Source organism: Gopherus evgoodei, chromosome 1 (genome assembly GCF_007399415.2).
Source record: "Gopherus evgoodei ecotype Sinaloan lineage chromosome 1, rGopEvg1_v1.p, whole genome shotgun sequence".
NCBI classification, from domain to species: Eukaryota; Metazoa; Chordata; order Testudines; family Testudinidae; genus Gopherus; species Gopherus evgoodei.
Window position 1 is genome coordinate 325,490,978 of NC_044322.1, and position 22,511 is coordinate 325,513,488.

Below are 22,511 nucleotides of genomic sequence, written 5' to 3' on the forward strand. Positions count from 1 at the left end.
AGGCTACATGCAAAAAGACTTGTCCCATCAAGCCTGAATTCTGGAAAAAGGAAATAAAGATATTGAACAAGACATATTTTCATCTCTTTTGCTGTTTTGACTCTCACAGGGCTGGAGCTGCGAAACAGAAGCAGAGTTCCTAAGGGTTAGCCTAGGTTGGCCCTTATGCTGTCTGGAGTGGCACATCACTGTAAGAGCCTATCTCAGGGCAGACTGTCAGAAAACAAGGGCATACACCCCAAACTGGTGGTATGTTCTGTAGTTAGATTTCACCAAGCAAACAACAAATGTGAACTCCTGGATCATTATATCAGTCTTACCATGGAGTCACAGACAGTCCCCTTAGCCTCTCCAGTCTATCTTGCAAGCCAGACAAACTGAACTTTTATCACAAAGTTTATTTAAAAAAAAAAAAAAAAAAAATCACATCAGGTTTCTCCCCATCCCAAAAGATCAGTTTCTGATCACAGATCAATTGGTACTCCGGATCTTACCCCAAAGACAATTATGGCAGTCAATTCTATAGGAAATTAACTAAATACTTATTTAGCTAAGAAAAAAAAAAGTGAGAGTTATTGAGATATTAAAGCATGTAAAATATATGTACAGATAAATCACAATTTGTAACTCCAAATGGCGGCAGTGATATAATAAACTGCCAGTCTCTCAAAAGTCTTTTCAGGGTATCCAGTCTGTCTCTGGGGATCCCAACTTTGCATCTGGCATACTTCCTGTAAGAGTTCACCATCCGTTCTTGAATCCATATTTATAGCTCATTTACACAGAAAGGAAGCTGGGAGTGTCTTTACTCACATGGCTTTTCCTTTGATGTGAGAGAGAGGAATGCATTTTGAATCTCTGACCTCCGATCATTACACACAATGACCATTTGCTTTGAAGCTTGCACTCTTCTTCATTTGCATTCCACAAGGCTTCATTGGAGTTTGGTGGGTTATTTACTCACAGGTGTACACACAATGTAAATGTTTGCTATTGCATTGTACAGGAACAGATAAGTGAGAACAAGACAAGTAGTGGCCCATTAGTTTCCATGAAGTTTAAACACTCTATACACTCTTTTGCATTCAACAATTACTTTGATCTACCCAAATAGAAAGTAAATTGGCCTGTGGCCCTGGACTGACCTGGTCTGACATCAACGCAGCCTAAAAGACATTTAGTGCTAACAGATGACTACAACTCTGTCACCCTTTAAAACCATACATTGTAACTCATTTGTGCATATATGTTCGCATGCTTTAACCTGTAAATAGCGCTCTCATTTCTTTTTCTTACTTAATAAATCCTTAGTTTACCACAGGATTGGCTACACGTTGTCTGATGTGAGATCTGAGGCACAAATTAACCTGTGGTAAATGACTGGTCTCTTAGGACTGAAAACAACCGAATATTTTGTGATCTTTGATCTACGGAAATAAACTATCACTAACTGGCAAGATAGACTAGAATGCCCACAGGAACAGTCTGTGACTCTATAGTAAGACTATGAGAGTGCTTCAGGAGTTCACATTTGTTACTGGGTTGGTGAAATCTAATTATAAAGCATACAACCAGCTGCCTTGCTTTTTGATAGTCTGCCCCAAGGTTGGCACTCATGGACATGAATCACTCCAGACAGCCTGAGATATATTAAGAGATTTTACATTTTGTCTGATACACTACATACCTGTTCCTTTGCTTATATATGGGGGCTTGAAGAATTTCACAGCACCATACAAGTTGACTATAGTTCCACCTTTAAGATGATTCAGAGGAGTATATGTGTATTTTGGTGCAACAGGCTGGAAAGAGACAATAAAAAAGCAGATAGATATGAAAACATTGCTTAAAAAAAATCAATCCAAAATGATTTCTTTTAACCCTCCCACACCAAATATTGTCCTTTTCTTGCCATTTTTAAAAAAAATAAGCACTATCTAGTCTAGTTCCCTTAAGTGTCAAAGTTACATATGGCATAAAGGTACATACAGCATTTCTTTAATCCATTCTTATTTTTACAATATAATTCATTCTACTTTCACACAGGTATTAGAGCAGGAGTCTACCTTATTCATTTTAGGAGCTCAAAATAAATATGTCCACTACCCACAGGCAACAAGCAAACATGAGGAGGCATTTGATTTTCACTCTCCTTTTCTTTCTGTGATTGTGTTTTCCTTGTTATAAATGTAAACTAGTCAATTCAACTTATTTGAATGTGTCTGTCTCTATGTGAATGCAAACAGTATAAGCATGACAAAGCACACATGAAAATATCTTTTTAATCGATTTCAACTTCATCTGAGGACATTTTATAGATGCAGTAATAATCTGATAAAATATTTTTGTAATTCTTCTTTGCAGAGATCACCACGCATCATTACTGCTCTTGAGTCTCACATCTCCTGCAACAGTCATCCAGGGAAATTTCTCTAGCTCTTAAGATTTTTGAACCTCTGAGGTTCTTGAAGGCTAGCTCAAGGGCTCTGTCCTACTGAGCATCCCCCCACATAAAGTTCCACAATGTGCCTGCCAGCTCCTTTCATGAACAAAAAAACCAGTTCCTCCAAATTAATTGAAGATGATAAAGAGATTCCACAATTTTTTCCTACAAAACAACATAAAATGGACACACAGATGAAAGACCCACCTCATACCTCAAAAAGTTGAATCTCCAAACTGAGGGAGGGAGATGGTGGATCAGTGAGAATGCTGTGTGATACTTTCAAAGAATTATATACCTTCTTTAAAAATATCTCACACACAACAACATTTCCACTCTGTAGGTCTATGGATGTTTTAAACAAAAACCAATCACTGCAATAGGCAGCGTCAGATAGAGGCCAGGATCAACAAGAACCAAGTTTTGTTTGTTTTTAAAATCAATGGAAAGTAGAGATAGCTCTAACTTGTGAAAAGCACAAATACAGGCTCACAGATCCTTCACTTTCACCTTCAATATCGTGGTGCGGAACGTGCGGCAAAGACAGATCACCATCTAGTTGTCGCCTGTATGGTGTTGATGCTCCAACAAGCAGGTAAGCCCTCTTGATGATGATGAAGTTTGACACTGACGCACTCTGTGTGCCAGGTTTAGCCAACAGGTTTTGTATTGACATCAGAAATAGATACTCTGCTCCAGCTAATCTGCTGGATGATGTGGATATTACTGGGTCCCTGTTGACTTCTACCCTCAACCAATCTGCCCAGCAGACAGTTGGCTATCAGCATCCAGCACGCCAACCATGGCTATCAGAGGAGGCCTTCCAAATAATTAAACTGACAGCTGCAGCCCACCAGTGTAGTGATAAACACATTCATAATCAGCTGAAGCAATAATTTAAAACCCTGGCACTCTGCGATCACGAGGCATATTATAACTAAGTGGCGGATGATGCTGAATTTGGCTTAGCCATGGGCAACTTGAAGCCAGCATTCCGTGCCATTCACAAACTCAGCGGTCAAGAAATAGTCACTACAAATAGCATCCTGAATGACAGCCAAGGCCACCCGGGTAAATTGGATGATGACATTCTCTCACGCTGCATGGATCCAGACATTTGTACTGATACACCAACACTGGATGAAGTGAAGCATGCCATCTCTAAACTGAAAAACGGACGTGCAGCCGGTGCTGATGGCATCCCCTCAGAGCTACTAAAATGTGCTATTGATCCTGTAGCAGAATCACTTCTGGCCATCTTTCATCTGGTGCGGAGAACTGGAACCCTGTTAACTGCCTGGAAGGATGGCATTGTGATCTCACTCTATAAGGGCAAGGGACCATGCAGTGAATGTCAGAGCTATAGGCTGATCACCTTGCTTTCCGTTTCAGGGAAAGTGTTTGCGCATGTTTTGCTGGCACGCCTGGAGCCTTTGATATATCTGAAGCATCTTCCCCAACAGTCAGGCTTTACGAGGAACAGGTCCACGTTAGAATCCATTTTGGCCCTATTTGTTGTTGGAGATGCATTGTGAGTTCAGAAAGCCCCTGCACGTAGTATATGTTGATCTTAAGGCTGCATTTGATTCAGTAGACCATGCTGCATTATGGACAGCCTTACAGGGCATAGGTGTCCCTACCATTCTGCTGGACTTGATTAATGAGCTGCATAATAGAACCACTGCCAATGTTCATTTGGGGAACCGGATACCAGTGACCTTTAAATCAGTATCGGGTGTTAGACATGGTTGCATTTTGGCCCCTGCACTCTTTTGTCGGGCAATGGATTTCATAATGCAGCATTCTATCAGATCCATGGACTTCGAGATCGGTGATCCCTCACTTACAGACCTTGACTACACTGATGTTCTTTTATTACAAAGCCCTGACAGGTTTTGTGAGGCACTCCAGCATATGGAGGAGGAGTCAGCTAAGATTGGTCTCCATGTATCATGGTCAAAGACAAAACTGCAAAATCTAGGACCAGCTTCACCTGCGACTCCAATCTCTTTGAACAACGAAACTGTTGAATCAGTTTCCAGCTTTTGCTATCTAGATTCTATACTTATTTGCTCCTCTAATTCTCACACGGAAATTCTCCATTGGATTGGGATTGCAGCATCTGCTATGGGTCATTTACAATAGACATGGAATCAACATCATTTTAGTATGACTATCAAGTTCAGGATTTATTCAAGCTGTAGAATTCCCATACTGTTGTACAGCTACGAAACATGGACATTATGCCGCTCAAACTGGACAAAGCTGGAGGTTTTCTACATAAAATATCAATCTCATATATTGAGCATAAAGTGGAATGACTTCATCTGTAATGCAGATGTTTATGATTGCTTGGGTCTACAGATTACTGAGGCCACTGTTCACAGGCAGCACCTTACATTTTTCGGACATGTCGTAGGAATGCCACAAGACGTTCCAGTGAACGCCATTCTCTAGGTGACTTGTCTGGGATAAAATTCCACCAACCGAGGGGTGGATATGACCCAGAGGCAGACCCCTTATTAAATGGGTTCATCAAGTCTTTTCTGATGTTGGACTCTCAGGCCGTCAAGCCTTTGCGGTTGCACAGGAACAGACCAAATGGCGAACAATTATTACGGCCAACTGTCTTGCTAAGCATTCAAGAGAGGGAGAGCTATCCTTCACCAGAGAAATAAAAGCTTCCAATATTAAGCTAACTCAAATAAGTGCCAACCCAAAAGAAACAAAAATTCTACAACTGGAATAGTCTGGGTTCCCCTATTTGTGTTTCTGCTTTCCATTTTCTGCCCTGTTAAAAAGCTGTGTTCCAACCCAGAAGTCCTTTTGTATTTCAGAGGTGAGCAAAGTGATCCATGCTCCTACTTCACAAGGGTGCTGTGATACCTACTTTGGTCCCATTCCTGCAATGTTTTGTGTATGAGTGGACTCCTGAACCTGTGTGAACCTCAACTAAATCAACCTTTTCTAGGGTGCAGAAGTTTCCGCTAGTTGAACTTTTAAAGATTTTGGCAAGAAACGCACTGGAGAAGCATGAAGAACTATTTACAAAATGTTAGGGTATTTTCCATGCATGTTATTTGCAAAATGCAAAGCCAAAGAAATGGCCATTTAAAAATTATGTTCCAGTAAAGGAGATAGAAAAATTGTCTACTCATTCACTTTCAGTGAACCTTTTAAATTACATATGCAATTTAAAAAAACTACTAGAATATAAACTCACCATGGATGCTGTTTCTGAAGCAGTGACTATACTTGGCTTAGCATAAATCTGAGGAGAAGAAACAGTCATCAGATTTATGGATTACAAATCTGAAAACAGTACAGTACAATGGGATTAACAAATACAATTTCAAACTGCTTAAGCAAGTATTTTTAAAATTCTTTATTCTCCAACAAAAGTCAAGTCTGACTTCAGGCGATAAAAGATAAGCCAACACAATGCCTTTTTTCCTCCTTTTCTCCATAATTTATGAAACTACAAGAGCCTTACATAAGACTCTTAGATAAGAGTCTTAGCCTTACATAAAAAGAGAAAGGCCAGTGCTGGGTGCCTAGCAGTGGGGAGAGCAGAGTTCAGGTCCCTGCTATGCCCTGTGTGTCCCCTTAGGCAAGTCCCCTAGCTCCTATGCATGACAGCCTCGTGTGCATGATGGGGTCCTAACTCCAAGCCATGCCATGTTGAGGTTGTGTGAGGAGAAACAATAATGAGCATAAGTGCTCGAACAAGGGACGCAGGAGGTGCTGCTGCACCCTCTGTCTTGAAATGGTTTGCATTATATACAGTGTTTACAGTTGGGGGCTCAATGGCTAGCAGCACCCGCATTACCCTTGGCAATGAATACGAGACACTCACAGACCCAGGAACTGGGTCATAAGTTCTTCAATGGGAGACAAATAACCTGAGCCCTATACCCTGAGTCTCCTATTCCCGCAGGAAACGACCATCCCAAGCCTCATCTCAGTATCCCCGTTTCCACTGCCATCACACTCTCCCTCATGCCAGCACTACCTCAGAAGCAGTACTGGGACTAGCAAGGTTTCCCTACGAGTTTCTCCCCCTACTTAGCTGACTCAGCTAACGCTTGAAAGACCATACCCAAAGCATACTTAACAACAGTTCACTGTCAAGCTAGGAGGGCATATCTAGTGGAGTTCTGCAGGGGTCTGTCATAGGTCTAGTACTTGTCAATATTTTCATTACTGACTTGGATAATTGCATGGAAGGCATGCCTATAAAATACGTGGCTAACATCAAGCTAGGAGGGGTTGCAAGCACTTTGGATGGCAGAATTGGAATTCAAAATGACCTTGACAAATTGGAGAATAGCTCTGAATTCAACAAAATGAAATGCTATAAAGACAAATGCAAATCACTTAACTTAGGAAGGAAAAATCAAATATATAAATACAAAATGGGGAATAACTGGTAACTGATGGTAGTGGATCACAAACAGAATGAGCCAACAATGTGATGCAGTTGTAAAATAGGCTAAATATTATGCTAGAGAGTACTAACAAGAGTGTCATATCTGAGACTCAGGAGGTAACTGTCCCACTCTATCTGGTTCTGGTAAGGGCTCAGCTAGAGTACAGTGTCCAGTTTTGGGTGCTGCACTTTACAAAGTGTGTGAACAAACTGGAAAGAGCCCACAGGACAGCAACAAATATGATAAAAAGATTCAGGAAATCTGACCTATGAGGAAAGGTTAAAAAAACCCTGAGCTTGTGTAGTCTTGAGAAAAGAAGACAGAATGGGGACCTAATAACATTCTTCAAATATGTTAAAGACTGTTATAAAGAGGATAGTGGCCAATTGTACTCCATGTCCACTGAAGGCAGGATAAGAAGTAATGGGCTTAATCTGCAGCAAAGGAGATTTAGGTTAAGAATAGTTAAAGACAAGGATAATTTGCAATAGGCTTCCAAGAGACATTGTAGAATCCCCATCATGGGTGTTTTTTATGAACAGGTTGGACAAGGCATGTCTAGGGATGGTCTAGGTTTACTTGGTACTGTCTCCCTGCCAGGGGGCTGGACTTGATGATCTTTCGAGATCCTTTCCAGCCCTGCATTTCTGATTCTACATCTCTCAATATTCAAATAGTCAGCAAGCTTAAGCAATTTATGATTTGGAAAATTGATATTTGGTTGACTAAAGTAAAAAAAATGCAGGCTAATTTAAAAGACATTGGTCAATAGGACTACTCTTGTGAGTAAAGTTAATGTGTTTGGAAGACTGGAACCAAAGTCACAGAATTATACCACAACAGCAAGGTCCATGTGGACATTTACTGTACAGCAGGCTAATGTGGGATAGATTTATACCATAACTTGCTGCAAACTACCTGTTCATCTAGACAAGCCCCTAGTCTACCAATATATCTGTTTGGCATGTGGTATGTTTTATAAGTGCAGTAAAACTAATGAAGCACTATTTTATTTGTAAATAATTATAGCAAGATGTTTGATATTGGTTTGTGGCTGGTTGTGATTAAGAAATTATGTTACGTAAAGTGGCTAATACTTTACGTATCCATTGTTTCATGTATATGACCTTTAAGGGCGTTTAAGCATCCTATATTTACATCACTGTCACCAAAAACTAATGCACCAAAACAGTTTGCACTATACCCCTTTTTCACTGGTTCACAACTCTACTGTGGGCTTAAATAACCCATAGACGTGTTTTAGGGGCAAAATTTAATTCAACTTTTTTGAATTTAAAGAGTCAAAAAATCAGTTTAAAAAAGTTCCAGCCAAACACAAGTTTGGCGCTTGATACTTAGCATATAACTAGCCACTAATGAGGCTGTTTGGTGTATGATTTTGGGTGAGAAATTTTAAAATAAAAGTTGTAAGTAACTGAAAAATCATTTCTGAGCCTGATCAGAGTAGTTGTCAGATAAAGTGTTTTCAGCACACCACAACGCAGTCCTACTTCATTTCATATCACAACACTGCTTCTAGGGTGAAAAAACGCAAACATTCACTATTTAGCCTGCCAGGTACTAGAACTGCTGCTGGGATAATTTGCATGAGGGATATTGAAAAATTGTCATTAAAATGCAGCAAAGATTATAAAAGCCTGGCTTATGAAAGACAAAAGACAATAACAGGTCTGAAATAAAGATCACAGATCCTGCAAGGATCTGTAAACATATGAACTGCTGGGCTTATTATCCCAGTCAAATAACAGCAGAAGCAAAAGAGGATAATGACCATTCCCACATCTCAGTAAGTTAGAAGAATCTATGGCCAACACCATTTAAGTGCTAACAGTATTAAAACAATTTTTTTTCTTAATAAATGAAAAATGAGAGGTGTAACTATGGATTAACATACCCTTTAGTGCTGCACAGGTAAAAATATAAGCCCACAGCAGTCTGGAAATGAATATATTTACAGTGAGATTTTACACTGTGCCTCTAAGAAACATAGTGCTAAAGTAACAGCCAAGGGAGAGGGTTATCATGATTTAAACCACCTTTGCACCTCTCAATTCCTGGCTGCTGCAGGATCAGTGCAGCCCACAGAGTAACTCAGACAACTCTGGAGGGCTGTGTAAATTGCAACAGATGGGCAGAACAGCCAAAGCACTACACACTCTGACCCCAACCACAGCTCCTGATATATCCCTGCCACGTCAACCCTTCCTTCAACGTCACCTATATCTGGGGCCTCACTAGGCCGGATCTAGCACTTTAAGATTCCCATTACTCTGCCAGAGCTTTATAAAAGAGCTGTAGCACAGCACTTTGGTGCTCGCTGCAATTCACACCCCCGTAGTCAGCACTTGCACAATGTAGACATAGCCTATAGTACTTACAGCAATGTGTTTTTTCTATCAGTACCTTTTCTCTTCTGTTAAACAACAAAATAATGACAACTTGGACATCTAAAGTGGAAAATTGAACCCTGTATACCCACGTACATAAACTGCTGATCCTGCATCTTCAGATACTTCCAGATGACAGCAGTGTCGGTCATCTTCATTTGCAGAAGGTGACTTAGCCACATTAAATCCAGCTACAACCATAATGTCCTATTGAAAAGACAAAATGTAACCAATAATTGACATTGTTCTTTATTCGATATGCTGTATCTCTAGGCCAACTTCCAAACAACAACATACGTTTCAACAGCCCTATGATGTCTCAGGTATCCTTAATATGGTGAAATGGCACACATGAAATTGATCTGAAAGTTTATGGTTAATCTATGGAGGTGCTTAATGGGGGACAAATGTGAAATGATTCACATCACCCCGAACAACAGTGAGACTTGAACTAAATGCTTTGGATTCGAACATTCCCAGACTTCAAAACCCTGGCACCTCTCTTTATGGGCTAGATAAAAGAAGTACTGGGTGAAATTCTATGGCCTGTATTGGGCAGGAAGTCACGAGATTTCACAATGGTCCATTTTCTGACTTAGAAGCAGGGTGAAATTAAGGCGGTATAGGCTAGTACGGCGTACCAGTAAACAGTGGTCATCAGTACTGGCCCATATCCAGCTGACTTTCAAGCGCTGCCGACGGTGGCCCTGCTGAACTGGGGGGGGGGGCACAAAAGTGGCAGCAACGTTAAAGTGATGCCATGGCAAAAGACCCTGCTTGAAGTGCTGCTGCGGCAACACTGTCATGTCGTTGCCCTTTTTGCTCCTCACATCCGTTCCCGCACTTCCCCGCGGCTGCCTGGAATGGGCCAGGCAGCAGGAAGGGCTGGCTGGGGGATGCTGGCCCCCCCAGTCCCGCCCCTTCCACACGAGGCCCCTTCCCCCCTGGGGGCTGGAGCTGGCCCCTGTACCGGTAAATCTTCAGCTTTACTTTCACCCCTGATTAGAAGTCTATGAGGTTCCTTGAAAAATGTGTCCTTTCATTATTTCAGACATTGTTTGGAACCACAAGTCTCATACCTTTTGTCTGTAAAATGAAAGTCATTTGTAATATGAAGCATAGCCATGGTCCCCTCCCCCACCACTTTTACTACTTCCGCTTATTTGAAAGAAAAATATGTCCACCATCAGTAGCAAAATCAGAAATGCCACCTGAAGGAAGAACGGAGAGTATTTTTTGTTGAAATATAATTCAAAGTACAAAATGCAGGAATATGCAAGCAGCACTTCTTTCTAAAAAGAATTTCTAACTATTGGACTAAGCAAAAAGGAAAGTATTAAGTGCTCTAGGGATTAACCTAGAGAATGGCACTAACAAGATACAAATATTCCATGTCCTTGAAATGTGCAAATCACACATTCACGGGTCCTTTACCAATGTAAGTAATTTGCAAGTGGTATAATTTATACACAAAATTCCAAGCTACATTATATATATATGAATGTTTTTTAAAAGGTTGTTCCTTCAGTGTAAGTTTTAAAATCAGGAACACACACACGTCCCTCAATCTCTCTCCCTGTTCTTTTTCAAACAAAGCTGTTTGCCCAGCAGTCAATCTGGCATATAGCCAAAGGGAAGCTATTTTATGGAGACTGTCTTTTGTAAAGACACATGTTTTTTTTTTAAAATAGCTTTTAAATGTCAATGAAATGAAAACTATACTAAACCCATAATGGAATATGCTTGCATGAAATGGTTCTATTTGAGAAAGAATGTTGTACCATTGGCCTGTCAAAAAAGGAATAAAGAAAGTTATTAGTCATGGGGGAAGAGAGAAGAAAAAAAGATTTATACACTTCCTGGGTTGAGAATGAAAATGAATAAGAAATTTTCATTCTCTCCACACTTCAGCTATTTTACACCTATGCAGTAAATATGTATATAGTGACGCATCCAACGGAAGCGGCAGGTCAAAAATGTATGCGACACATATACACTTTAGTCAGGACCTCAGTTGGGGCAGAACATTTAACATTAAAACCAAAATTGAATAGTTTCAACTGGTTTACTCGTTTGCCAATGGCAGAGTATGCAGCAGTGGAGTTTAGCCAAATGTGAGATCATACAATTGGAAATTAACTACAACACCATGATGCAGAGAAAAAGTTGTCACAGAATGTTTACTACATAATGATTATGATGCTGGTTTAGACCCAACAAATCCTGCATCTTGGCAGGAGGTTTGACTAATCAGGGGTAGGCAACCTATGGCACGGGTGCCGAAGACGGCATGCAAGCTGATTTGCAGTGGCATTCACACTGCCCAGGTCCTGGCCACCGGTCTGGGGGGGGCTCTGTATTTTAATTTAATTTTAAATGAAGCTTCTTAAACTTTTTAAAAACCTTATTTACTTTACATACAACAATAGTTTAGTTATATATTATAGACTTATAGATACCGTCTAAAACTGTTAAAATGTATGACTAGCATGCGACACCTTAAATTAGAGTGCATAAATGAAGACTCGGCACAGCACTTCTGAAAGGTTGCTGACCCCTGGACTAGATGACACTTGAGGTCCCTTCTAACCCTATGATTCTAGGTCACTGTAATTTATTAGCACCTGCATAGTAGTGTCTAGTGACTCTAACCAAGAATGGGGCGTCTTTGTGATAGGAACTGTACAATCACAGTGAGAGAAACTCCCTGTGTCAAACAGCATAGTCTAAATGAACAGGGTAGGCAGAGAAAGGCAAATATCAATTCCATTTTACAGAAGGAAACTGAGTCACAGACAGATCAAGGCCCAGATTTAGGTTCTTCCACTTATTGTTGCAACACTAAGTGACTTAGGAGCCTAAGCCTCATTGAAAGTCAATGGTACACAGTCTCTTAAGTTTCTAAGTCACTTTTGAAAATTAGACTTGGATGCTGTAATGCTGAGCACAGCAATGCCTAAAATACCTTTAAAAATCAGGGCCTAAATGATTTAACCAAGGTTACTCTGTGGTGGAAAAATGGAAATTGATCCTAGATCTCCTCATTCCCAACACAGTATCTTAAAATACTTTCCTCTCGATACAAAAAACTCCAAACTCACCAATGTGTTTCAGCAGCATTACTGGAACATCTACTCATCTCAGCAGTTATCTGGACAAGCAAAGTCTCAATGTACCATCCCCAGAAGAAAGTACGCACTTTGCAGAATATATAGATAGATATGCTTCATGATATAAGCATAGGCCTGGCAGTCCATATTTTAGACAAGGCAGCAAATGAGGGTGAGAACAAAACATGGGAAAAACTGGGTATGTTTCCCTTGTTGTGATACTGCTACAAAACTGAAAGGTGGATAAATTTTACAAAATAGGCAAACTAATGCAGAGAGAAGTGAGACTTGCCCTTGGTCACAGCAAATCAATGACAGTTTCACAAATAGATGCTCAGTCTCTTGCTTTACGTGATAGGAATTTTTATTTATTTTACTTCAATATATAAAAATGTAGGGCCTCTCCTTCACCTGTTCCAATCCCTAAAATCAGTAAGTAACAATTTCTTTTTAATTATTTAAGTTATGAATGTAGATATGTACAGTTAGGCTGGCCTATTTAGTATACCTCTGCCCTTCTGATATATAGCCACAAATTTAAGAAAGCCTGATACACTGTTGGAACACTAATGCAAAATTGTGTTTAAAATGTGCACTGGTTTATATACAAAGTAAACACTAAGCACTTTGGAAGATCATAGAATATTAGGGTTAGAAGGGACCTCAGAGGTCATCTAGTCCAACCCCCTGCTCAAAGAAGGACCAATCCCCAACTAAATCATCCCACCTAGAGATTTGTCAAGCCTGACCTTAAAAACCTCTAAGGAAGGAGATTCCACCACCTCCCGAGGTAACCCATTCCAGTGCTTCACCACCCTCCATAGTGAAAAAGTTTTTCCTAATATCCTACTTAAACCTCCCCCACTGCAACTTGAGGCCATTACTCCTTGTTCTGTCATCTGCTACCACTGAGAACAGTCTAGATTCATCCTCTTTGGAACCCTCTTTCAAGTAGTAGAAAGCAGCTATCAAATCCCACCTCGTTCTTCTCTTCCGCAGACTAAACAATCCCGGTTCCCTCTGTCATAAACAGATAGCTAAGGGTTAATGTCTCTTTCACCTGAAGCACCTGACCAGAGGACCAATCAGGAAACCGGATTTTTTCAACTCTGGGTGGAGGGAAGTTTGTGTCTGAGTCTTTGTCTGTCTGCCTGCTTTCTCTGAGCTTTGGAGAAGTAGTTTCTGCTTTCTAATCTTCTGTTTCTAAGTGTAAGGACAAAGAGATCAGATAGTAAGTTATATGGTTTCTTTTCTTTGGTATTTGCATGAATATAAGTGCTGGAGTGCTTTGATTTGTATTCTTTTTGAATAAGGCTGTTTATTCATATTTCTTTTAAGCAATTAACCCTGTATTTGTCATCTTAATACAGAGAGACCATTTGTATGTATTTTTCTTTCTTTTTTATATAAAGCTTTCTTTTTAAAACCTGTTAAAGTTTCCTTTACTGGGAAATTTCAGGGAAATTGAGTCTGTACTCACCAGGGAATTGGTGGGAGGAAGAAATCAGATCTGTGTGTGTTGGATTTGCTAGCCTGATTTTGCATTCCCTCTGGGTGAAGAGGAAAGTGCTTTTGTTTCCAGGACTGGGAACGGAGAGGGGGAGTCACTCTGTTTGAATTCACAGAGCTTGTGTCTGTGTATCTCTCCAGGAGCACCTGGAGGTGAGAAGGGAAAAAGGATTATTTCCCTTTGTTGTGAGACTCAAGGGATTTGGATCTTGGGGGTCCCCAGGGAAGGTTTTTCAGGGGGACCAGAGTGCCCCAAAACACTCTAATTTTTTGGGTGGTGGCAGCAAGTACCAGGTCCAAGCTGGTAACTAAGCTTGGAGGAGGTTTTCATGCTAACTCCCATATTTTGGACGCTAAGGTCCAAATCTGGGACTAGAGTTATGACACCCTCAGCCTCTCCTCATAAGTTATGTGCTCCAGACTCCTAATTATTTTTGTTGCCCTCTGCTGGACTCTTTCCAATTTTCCCACATCCTTCTTGTAGTGTGGGGCCCAAAACTGGACACAGTACTCCAGATGAGGCCACACCAATGTCGAATAGAGGGGAATGATCACATCCCTCGATCTGCTGGCAACACTCCTACTTGTACAACTCAAAATGCCGTTAGCCTTCTTGGCAACAAGGGCACACTGTTGACTCATATCCAGCTTCTTGTCCACTGTAAACTCTAGGTCCTTTTCTGCAGAACTGCTACCTAGCCACTCGGTTCCTAGTCTGTAGCAGTGCATAGGATTCTTCCATTCTAAGTGCAGAACTCTGCACTTGTCCTTGTTGAACCTCATCAGATTTCTTTTAGCTCAATCCTCTAATTTGTCTAGGTCCCTCTGTATCCTATCTCTACCCTCCAGCATATCTACCACTCCTCCCAGTTTAGTGTCATCTTGAAACTTGCAGAGGGTGCAGTCCACGCCATCCTCTGGATCATTAATGAAGATACTGAACAAAACCGGCCCCAGGACCGACCGCTTGATACTGGCTACCAGCTAGACATGGAGCCATTGACCACTATCTGTTGAGCCTGATGATCTAGCCAGCTTTCTATCCACCTTATAGTCCATTCATCCAGCCAATACTTCTTTAACTTGCTGGCAAGAATACTGTGGGACACTGTATCAAAAGCTTTGCTAAAGTCAAGGAACAAAACATCCAATGCTCTCCCTTCATCTACAGAGCTAGTTATCTCATTGTAGAAGGCAATTAGGTTAGTCAGGCATGACTTGCCCTTGCTGAATCCATGCTGACTGTTCCTGATCACTTTCCTCTCCTCTAAGTGCTTCAGAATTGATTCCTAGAGGACTTGCTCCATGATTTTTCCAGGGACTGAGGTGAGGCTGACTGGCCTGTAGTTCCCCAGATCCTCCTCCTGCCCTTTTTTAAAGATGGGCACTACATTAGCCTTTTCCCAATCATCTGGGACCTCTCCCGATTGCCATGAGTTTTCAAAGATAATGGCCAATGGCTCTGCAATCACATCTGCCAACTCCTTTAGCACCCTCGAATGCTGCGCATCCAGCCCCATGGACTTGTCCTCGTTCAGCTTTTCTAAATAGTCCTGAACCACTTCTTTCTCCACAGAGGGCTGGTCACCTCCTCTCCATGCTGTGCTGTCTAGTGCAGCAGTCTGGGAGCTGACCTTATTCGTGAACACAGAGGCAAAGAAAGCACTAAGTACATTAGCTTTTTCCATATCCTCTGTCACTAGGCTGCCTCTCTCATTCAGTAAGGCGCCCACACTTTCATTGACTTTCTTCTTGTTGCTAACATACCTGAAGAAACCCTTCTTGTTACTCTTAACATCTCTTACTAGCTGCAACTCCAAGTGTGATTTGGCCTTCCTGATTTCACTCCTGCATGTCTGAGCAATATTTTAATACTCCTCCCTGGCCATTTACCCAATCTTCCACTTCTTGTAAGATGAATCTGGGCTTAATACACACACACACACACACACACACACACACACGAATCTAGTCTTTAAATGTTCATTTTTTCTCATGGGGGAAAAACCCTCCCATTCACATTTTGTTCTTAAAAGAAACAAACAATACATAGCCAGTAGTGGTCACTATTAGGCTATGTCTACACTACAGCTAGGATCAAGGCTCTAAGATCGATCCACCAGTGGTTGATTTAATGGATCTAGTGAAGACCCACCAAATCGACAGCAGATCGCTCTCCGTTGACCCATGTACTCTACCCCCTATGAAAAGAGTAAGGTAAGTTGATGGGAGAGTTTCTCCCATCTACCCTCCATGGTGTAAATCCTATGGTAACTCAATCTAAGGTACGTAGCTGGAGTTGTGTAGCATGGGTCAACTTACCGCAGTAGTGTAGACATAGCCTCAGTTGGTCATTTCCAAATGGACATTAATATTAAGAGGAGCCACAAAAGAAATTACCTAAAGAGGTCACAACTACATTATCCTTGTAGTATGTGAAATGAGCTGCATTAAACTTGTAAAATAATAAAACATTTATTGTAAGCAGAAAGCTTGAGATAGTGTTTAATTACTCTAAAAAATTTTCTTCAGCATTTAAAATTCAATGATTTCTTAAGTGAGGTGGTGGCATTTTGAGAACTTAAAAAAAAAAAAAAAGCTGAAAATATGGTCCAGTAAATTAAAATCAAAGTCCCAATATTGGAAAGTCACCAAATAAAGGTGCAGATTAAACAAACAGATGGAAAATAAAAATACATCTTGTACTTATCCATATCTTATACATGTAATTATTTTTCCTATTGTACTGAAAAACTTTTATCTTGATTAATGAATGGAGGAATTAGTAATGATCTCAGAGGTACAGTTAATATACCACTGATTTTCTTCAGGGCTTTTCAGACTATTACAGAAAGAAAATCCTGCCTCTGAATTGAAAATATGAAGTGATCTGCATTTCTCTGGTGAATCTCACAAGGATCATTCAGCTAAAACTTGTTTGCAATTTTTAAAAAGATAACAGTATAAAATACATGCTGTGTGCAAGATATAAGTGCTTCCTTCAGACATCAATGGCCCCAGGACCTCTCATTACAGGGTGGGTGATTTATATGCAGAGGGCTCCACACAAAAAGATGGGTCCTCCTGTATGAGTCCTTCCTCCACTGCCCAACTTGATTCACTTACGCCTGCTCAATTCTAAAGCACAAAGGGGCAAACGGCATTAATGCTCCACAGACTGGCTGATTTCTTCAAGAGACATTTTCAAGAATTTTCTGTAAAACTAAATGCAGGTCAATAGCTTTCCAAGTTTTTTACATTCAATTTGCATCTAAAAAATGTCCAGTCCTAATAAGGTTTATCTTTTTCTCCTACATGTAAATATATAGGAGGCACACTGATGGGTGTGCAACTCCTGTCCAGAATCATGTGAGCCACACACTAGTGTGACCAGAGACAGCTGCCAGTGAACCTGGTGCTCACCCCACTGGGCAGGGCTGAGGATTGCACAGCCACATCAGTGGAGCTGACTGGCCTGGGGGCTGGCTCCTGCGAGCAGTGGCCCGGCTCCTGCGAGCAGTGGCCCAACATGCTGCTGCTTTTGCCACTGCAGTTCCTTAAACGGTCTTCTGTATGTATACACTTGGACTGAGATTGAGTTGGAAGTAGGAGACAGACTTGCTGAAAGTCTCTGGGTAAGAATAAAAGGGGTAAAAAACAAGAGTGATGTCACGGTAAGGGTTTAACTACAGACCACCTAACCAGGAAGAAGAGGTGGATTTTTTTTAAACTAACAAAACTATCCAAAGCACAGGACTTGTTGATGATGGGGGACTACTCAGACATCGGTTGGGAAAATAACACAGCAGGACATAGATTATCCAACAAGTTATTGGAATGTATTGGGGACAATTTTATTTCAGAAGGTGGAAAACACTACTAAGGGAGAGGCTGTTCTAGATTTGATTTTGACAAATAGGGAGGAACTGGTTGAGATTTTGAAAGTGGAAGGCAGCTTGGGTGAAAGTGATCATGAAACGGTAAAGTTCATGATTCTAAGGAATGGTAGGAGGGAGAACAGCACAATAAAGACAATGGATTTCAAGAAGGCAGACTTTAGCAAACTCAGGGAGTGGGTAGGTAAGATCCCATGGGAACCAAGTCTAAGGGGAAAAACTAGTGAAGACAATTGGCAGTTTTTCAAAGAGACCTTATTAAGGGCACAAGAGCAAACTATCCCACTGCATAGGAAAGACAGGAAGTATGGCAAGAGATCATTGTGGCTTAACCAGGAGATCTTCAATGATCTAAAAATAAAAAAAAGAGAGAGTCCTACAAAGACTGGAAACTAGGTCAAATTACAAAGGATAAATATAAACAAATAACACAAGTATGCTGGGACAAAATTAGAAAGACCAAGGCACAAAATGAGATCAAACTAGCTAGAGACAAAGGGTAACAGGAAAACATTCTACAAATACATTAGAAGGAAGAGGAATATAAAGGACCAGGTAGGCCCATTGCTCAATGGGGAGGGGGAGAACAATAACAGATGTGGAAGCAGCAGAGGTGCTTAATGACTTGTTTCAGTTTTCACCAAGAAGGTTGGTGGTGATTGGACATCTAACAGTGAATGTCAGTGAAAATGAGATCAGATCAGAGGCTAAAATAGGGAAAGAACAAGTTAAAAATTACTTAGATAGGTTAGATGTCTTTAGGTCACCACAGTCTGATGAAATGCATCCTAGAATACTCAAGGAGTTGACTGAGGAGATATCTGAGCCATTAGCAATTGTCTTTGAAAAGTCATGGAAGACGGGAGAGATTCCAGAAGACTGGAAAAGGGCAAATATAGTGCCAATCTATAAAAAGGGAAATAAGGACAACCCAGGGAATTACAGACCAGTCAGCTTAACTTTTGTACCCGGAAAGATAATGGAGCAAATAATTAAGCAATCAATTTGCAAATATCTAGAAGATAATTAGGTAATAAGTAACGGTCAGCATGGATTTGTAAAGAACAAATCATGTCAAACCAACCTGACAGCTTTCTTTCATAGGGTAACAAGCCTTGTGGATGGGGGGGGGGAAGCAGCAGATGTGGTATACCTTGACTTTAGTAAAACTTCTTATACTGTCTCACATGACCTCCTCATAAACAAACTAGGGAAATACAACCTAGATGGAGCTACTATAAGGTAGGTGCAAAACCGGTTGGAAAACAGTTCCCAGAGAGTAGTTATCAGTGGTTCACAGTCATTCTGGAAGGGCATAATAAGTGGGGTACTGCAGAGATCAGTTCTGTTCAATATCTTCATCAATGATTTAGATCAGTGTTTCCCAAACTTGGGACGCCGCTTATGTAGGGAAAGCCCCTGGCGGGTCGGGCCGGTTTGTTTACCTGCCCCGTCCCCGAGTCTGGCCGATCGCGGCTCCCACTGGCTGCGGTTCGCTACTCCAGGCCAGTGGGAGCTGCTGGAAGCAGCGGCCAGTAAATCACTCAGCCCGCACCGCTTCCCACAGCTCCCATTGGCCCAGAGCAGCAAACCACGGCCAGTGGGAGCCAGGTTTGGCCAGACCTGGGGACAGGGCAGGTAAACAAACCAGACTGGCCCACCAGGGGCTTTCCCTACATAAGCAGAGTCCCAAGTTTGGGAAACACTGATTTAGATAATGACATAGAGAGTACACTTATAAAGTTGGCTGACGATACCAAGCTGGAAAGGGTTGCAAGTGCTTTGGAGGATAGGATTATAATTCAAAATGATCTGGACAAACTGGAGAAATGGTTTGAAGTAAATAGGGTGAAATTCAATAAGGACAAATGCAAAGTACTCCACCTTAGGTTAGGCAGGAACAATCCATTGCACGCATACAAAATGGGAAATGACTGCCTAGAAGGAGTGCTGCAGAAAGAGATCTTGGGGTCATAGTGGACCACAAGCTTAATATGAGCCAACAGTGTAACACAGTAGCAAAAAACGTGAAGATCATTGTGGGATGTATTAGCAGGAGTGCTGTAAGCAGGACACGAAAAGTAATTCTTTCACTCTACTCCATGCTGATTAGGTTTCAACTGGAATATTGTGTCCAGTTCCTGGCACCACATTTCAGGAAAGATGTGGACAAACTGGAGAAAGTCCAGAGAAGAGCAACAAAAATGATTAAAGGTCTAGAAAACATGACCTATGAGAGAAAATTGAAAAAAATGGGTTTCTTTAGTCTGGAAAAGAGAAGACCCAGCGGACATGAGAACAGTTTTCAAGTACTTAAAAGGTTGTTACAAGGAGGAGGGAGAAAAATTGTTTTTCTTAACCTCTGTGGATAGGACAAGAAGCAATGGGATTAAATTGCAGCAAGGGAGGTTTAAGTTGGACATTGGGAAAAAATTCCTGTCTGGGTGGTTAAGCACTGTAATAAACTGCCTACGGAGGTTGTGGAATCTCCATCATTGGAGATTTTTAAGAGCATGTTAGACAAACACCTGTCAGTGATGGTCTAGGTCAGTGCTTCTCAAGCTATCTGATGTGGAGGAACGGCAATTTTTTTTTTTCCCCAGTGTGCCAGGGACTGGTGCCATATTATTATACTATTTGACGTTCTTATGAGGAAACTTGCCACGGACCAGCAGCCGATGTGCTGGTCTGCAGACCACCACTTTGAGAAGCATTAGTCTAGATAATACGTAGTTCTGTAATGAGGGCAGGAGACTGGACTAGATGACCTCTCGAGGTTCCTTCCAGTCCTATAATTCTATGGTCTGTGATATGATTTTTGGTTCAACTATCAAGGTATTTACACAGCCCTCAATACTGTATTATTGAAGTACCTACAATATATTTAGAAATAGAAAATACAATACTATCATTTCTTTGGCCATGGCTCTGCTGGTCTTGCTCATTGTTGCTAGAGCCTTGCAGCTCCATGGATATCTGCAGATATGAATTTTGTATTGTGCAGGGCTCTAACCATAAGCTTATATTTCATAGATTCCAAAGTGACTATGATTGCCTGACCTCCTGCGTATCATAGGTCAGAGAATTTCCCTAAATTAATTCCTGTTTGAACCAAAGTGTATGTTATATACTGATCAAATAACCCCTTTACAGTGTATGTCAAGCTAAATAAATTGAACTCCTTGAATCTTTTACTATGACATGTTTATATGCAGATTATGCACAAGAATGCAAATTACCTCATTACACAATTTGCATGGACTGTCACACATATGGCAGCGGTTCTCAACCAATGGTCTGAGGCTTCCTGGGGGCCATCAGCAGGTTTCAGGGGGGCCATCAAGCAGGGCCAGCATTAGACTCGCTGGGATCAGAGTAGAAAGTTGAAGCTCCACCGCATGGGCTGAAGTCAAAGCCTAAGCAATGTAGCTTTGTGGGAGCCCCTTAGCACGGGGCCCCAGGCAAATGTTCTGCTTGCTACTCCCTAATGCTGGCCCTGACTTTTATATGCAGAAAACCAGTTATTGTGGCATAGGTGGGCTGTGGAGTTGGGGGGGCGGGGCGTTCAGAAAGAAAAAGTTTGAGAACCTCTGATGTATGGTACAGAGCAAAACCTAGAAACTATATGTTTACCTGAAATACTGTGAAGTATTTGAGAAAGCTACTGTTTGGAAGCATTTCCTCTTCAACCTGTTTTGGCGCAACAGTCAAACAGAAGTCTTGGGGGAAAAAAATCTCACACTGATTTAAAAAACTTCAAAAGACCTTTATTAGGATAGCAAAGATCCCTTAACTGAAGCAAAAAAAACCCCACTTAATACATGACGCTTTCTAAGCCTTTCAAAGAGACTACCTATCAACCATGTATTGTGCAGATTGCTTCTTTTGCTGGAACAATGTTTAGGAGTCTAAAAATGAAATGAAGATATCCTCTCCTTTTAGCTTCCCCTGCCCCCCACATTATACTTGTTAAAATATATTGAAATATATATACTGAGTATATCTGAGAATATTCATTTCTCTCAGAGACAAAGCCTGTAATGGTTCTTTCCAGGTTTCCTAGGCAGTCCCCAAATTGGTTTGATGGGTGGGAGGTGCACAAATGAGTGTGCGAAGATCTGTGTACACTGAGGGGAGGTATACACTAGAAGCACATCACTCTACATCTGGTGAAGATGCTCTGTGTTGAGAGCAATATCTCTATGGGAGAGTGATATCAACACAATACTCCACCTCTACAAGATGCTGAAGCTATGTCAGCGGGAGAACGTCTCCCTCCAACATAGCACCAATGCGGACAGCGCTAAGGTCTCTGCAACTTGCGTCACTCAAGGGAGAGCATCTTTTTCACACTCCAGTGTGATAAAAGTTAGATTGACTTAAGCAGTAGTGTAGACCTGCCCTCAGTAAAAAACCCAGGAGGAGGACAAAAGGAGAGGTAGGTCGTTGATATAAGGACACAGACTCTTTCAAGGGGGGTAAAGCAGAACCAGACTGAGGAACACTCAGACATGGGAACCTACCAGGATGTCTGAAGAAGCTAAACCTGCCTGTGTCACCATTATGGGACGGCAGTACGTTACATAAGAATAGACATGCTTTCAAATAATTCTTTTACAATCATTTCTCTTCAATGTTTTGTTCCAACTGCTAAATTAAAACACCTTTTTAAGAAGGCTGTTGGTCAATCTCATGGTCACAGTTCCTGGAAGGAG

General features: G+C 41.2%; 1 protein-coding gene and 1 long non-coding RNA gene across 10 annotated transcripts in view; one reads left to right on the forward strand and one right to left on the reverse strand.

Annotated features, from left to right (window-relative positions):
• The window catches only part of POT1 (protection of telomeres 1), a 159,405-nt gene that overhangs the window by 102,220 nt on the left and 34,674 nt on the right, over nt 1-22,511 (reverse strand). For 7 of the 9 annotated variants that reach the window (XM_030549168.1, XM_030549170.1, XM_030549169.1 and 4 more), the window contains 3 exons: nt 9,378-9,488; nt 5,667-5,714; nt 1,688-1,802 (listed from right to left, as the gene is read on the reverse strand). In XM_030549168.1, coding sequence (XP_030405028.1) covers nt 1,688-1,802; nt 5,667-5,714; nt 9,378-9,488 — 274 coding nt within the window. The remainder of the gene's footprint in view (nt 1-1,687; nt 1,803-5,666; nt 5,715-9,377; nt 9,489-22,511) is intronic. The other 2 variants (XM_030549171.1, XM_030549173.1) reach the window with 2 other exon arrangements.
• Nucleotides 932-21,340, forward strand: LOC115644578. Its single transcript, XR_003998535.1, has 3 exons — nt 932-942; nt 18,549-18,558; nt 21,245-21,340. It is a non-coding gene; the product is annotated as an uncharacterized LOC115644578 (long non-coding RNA).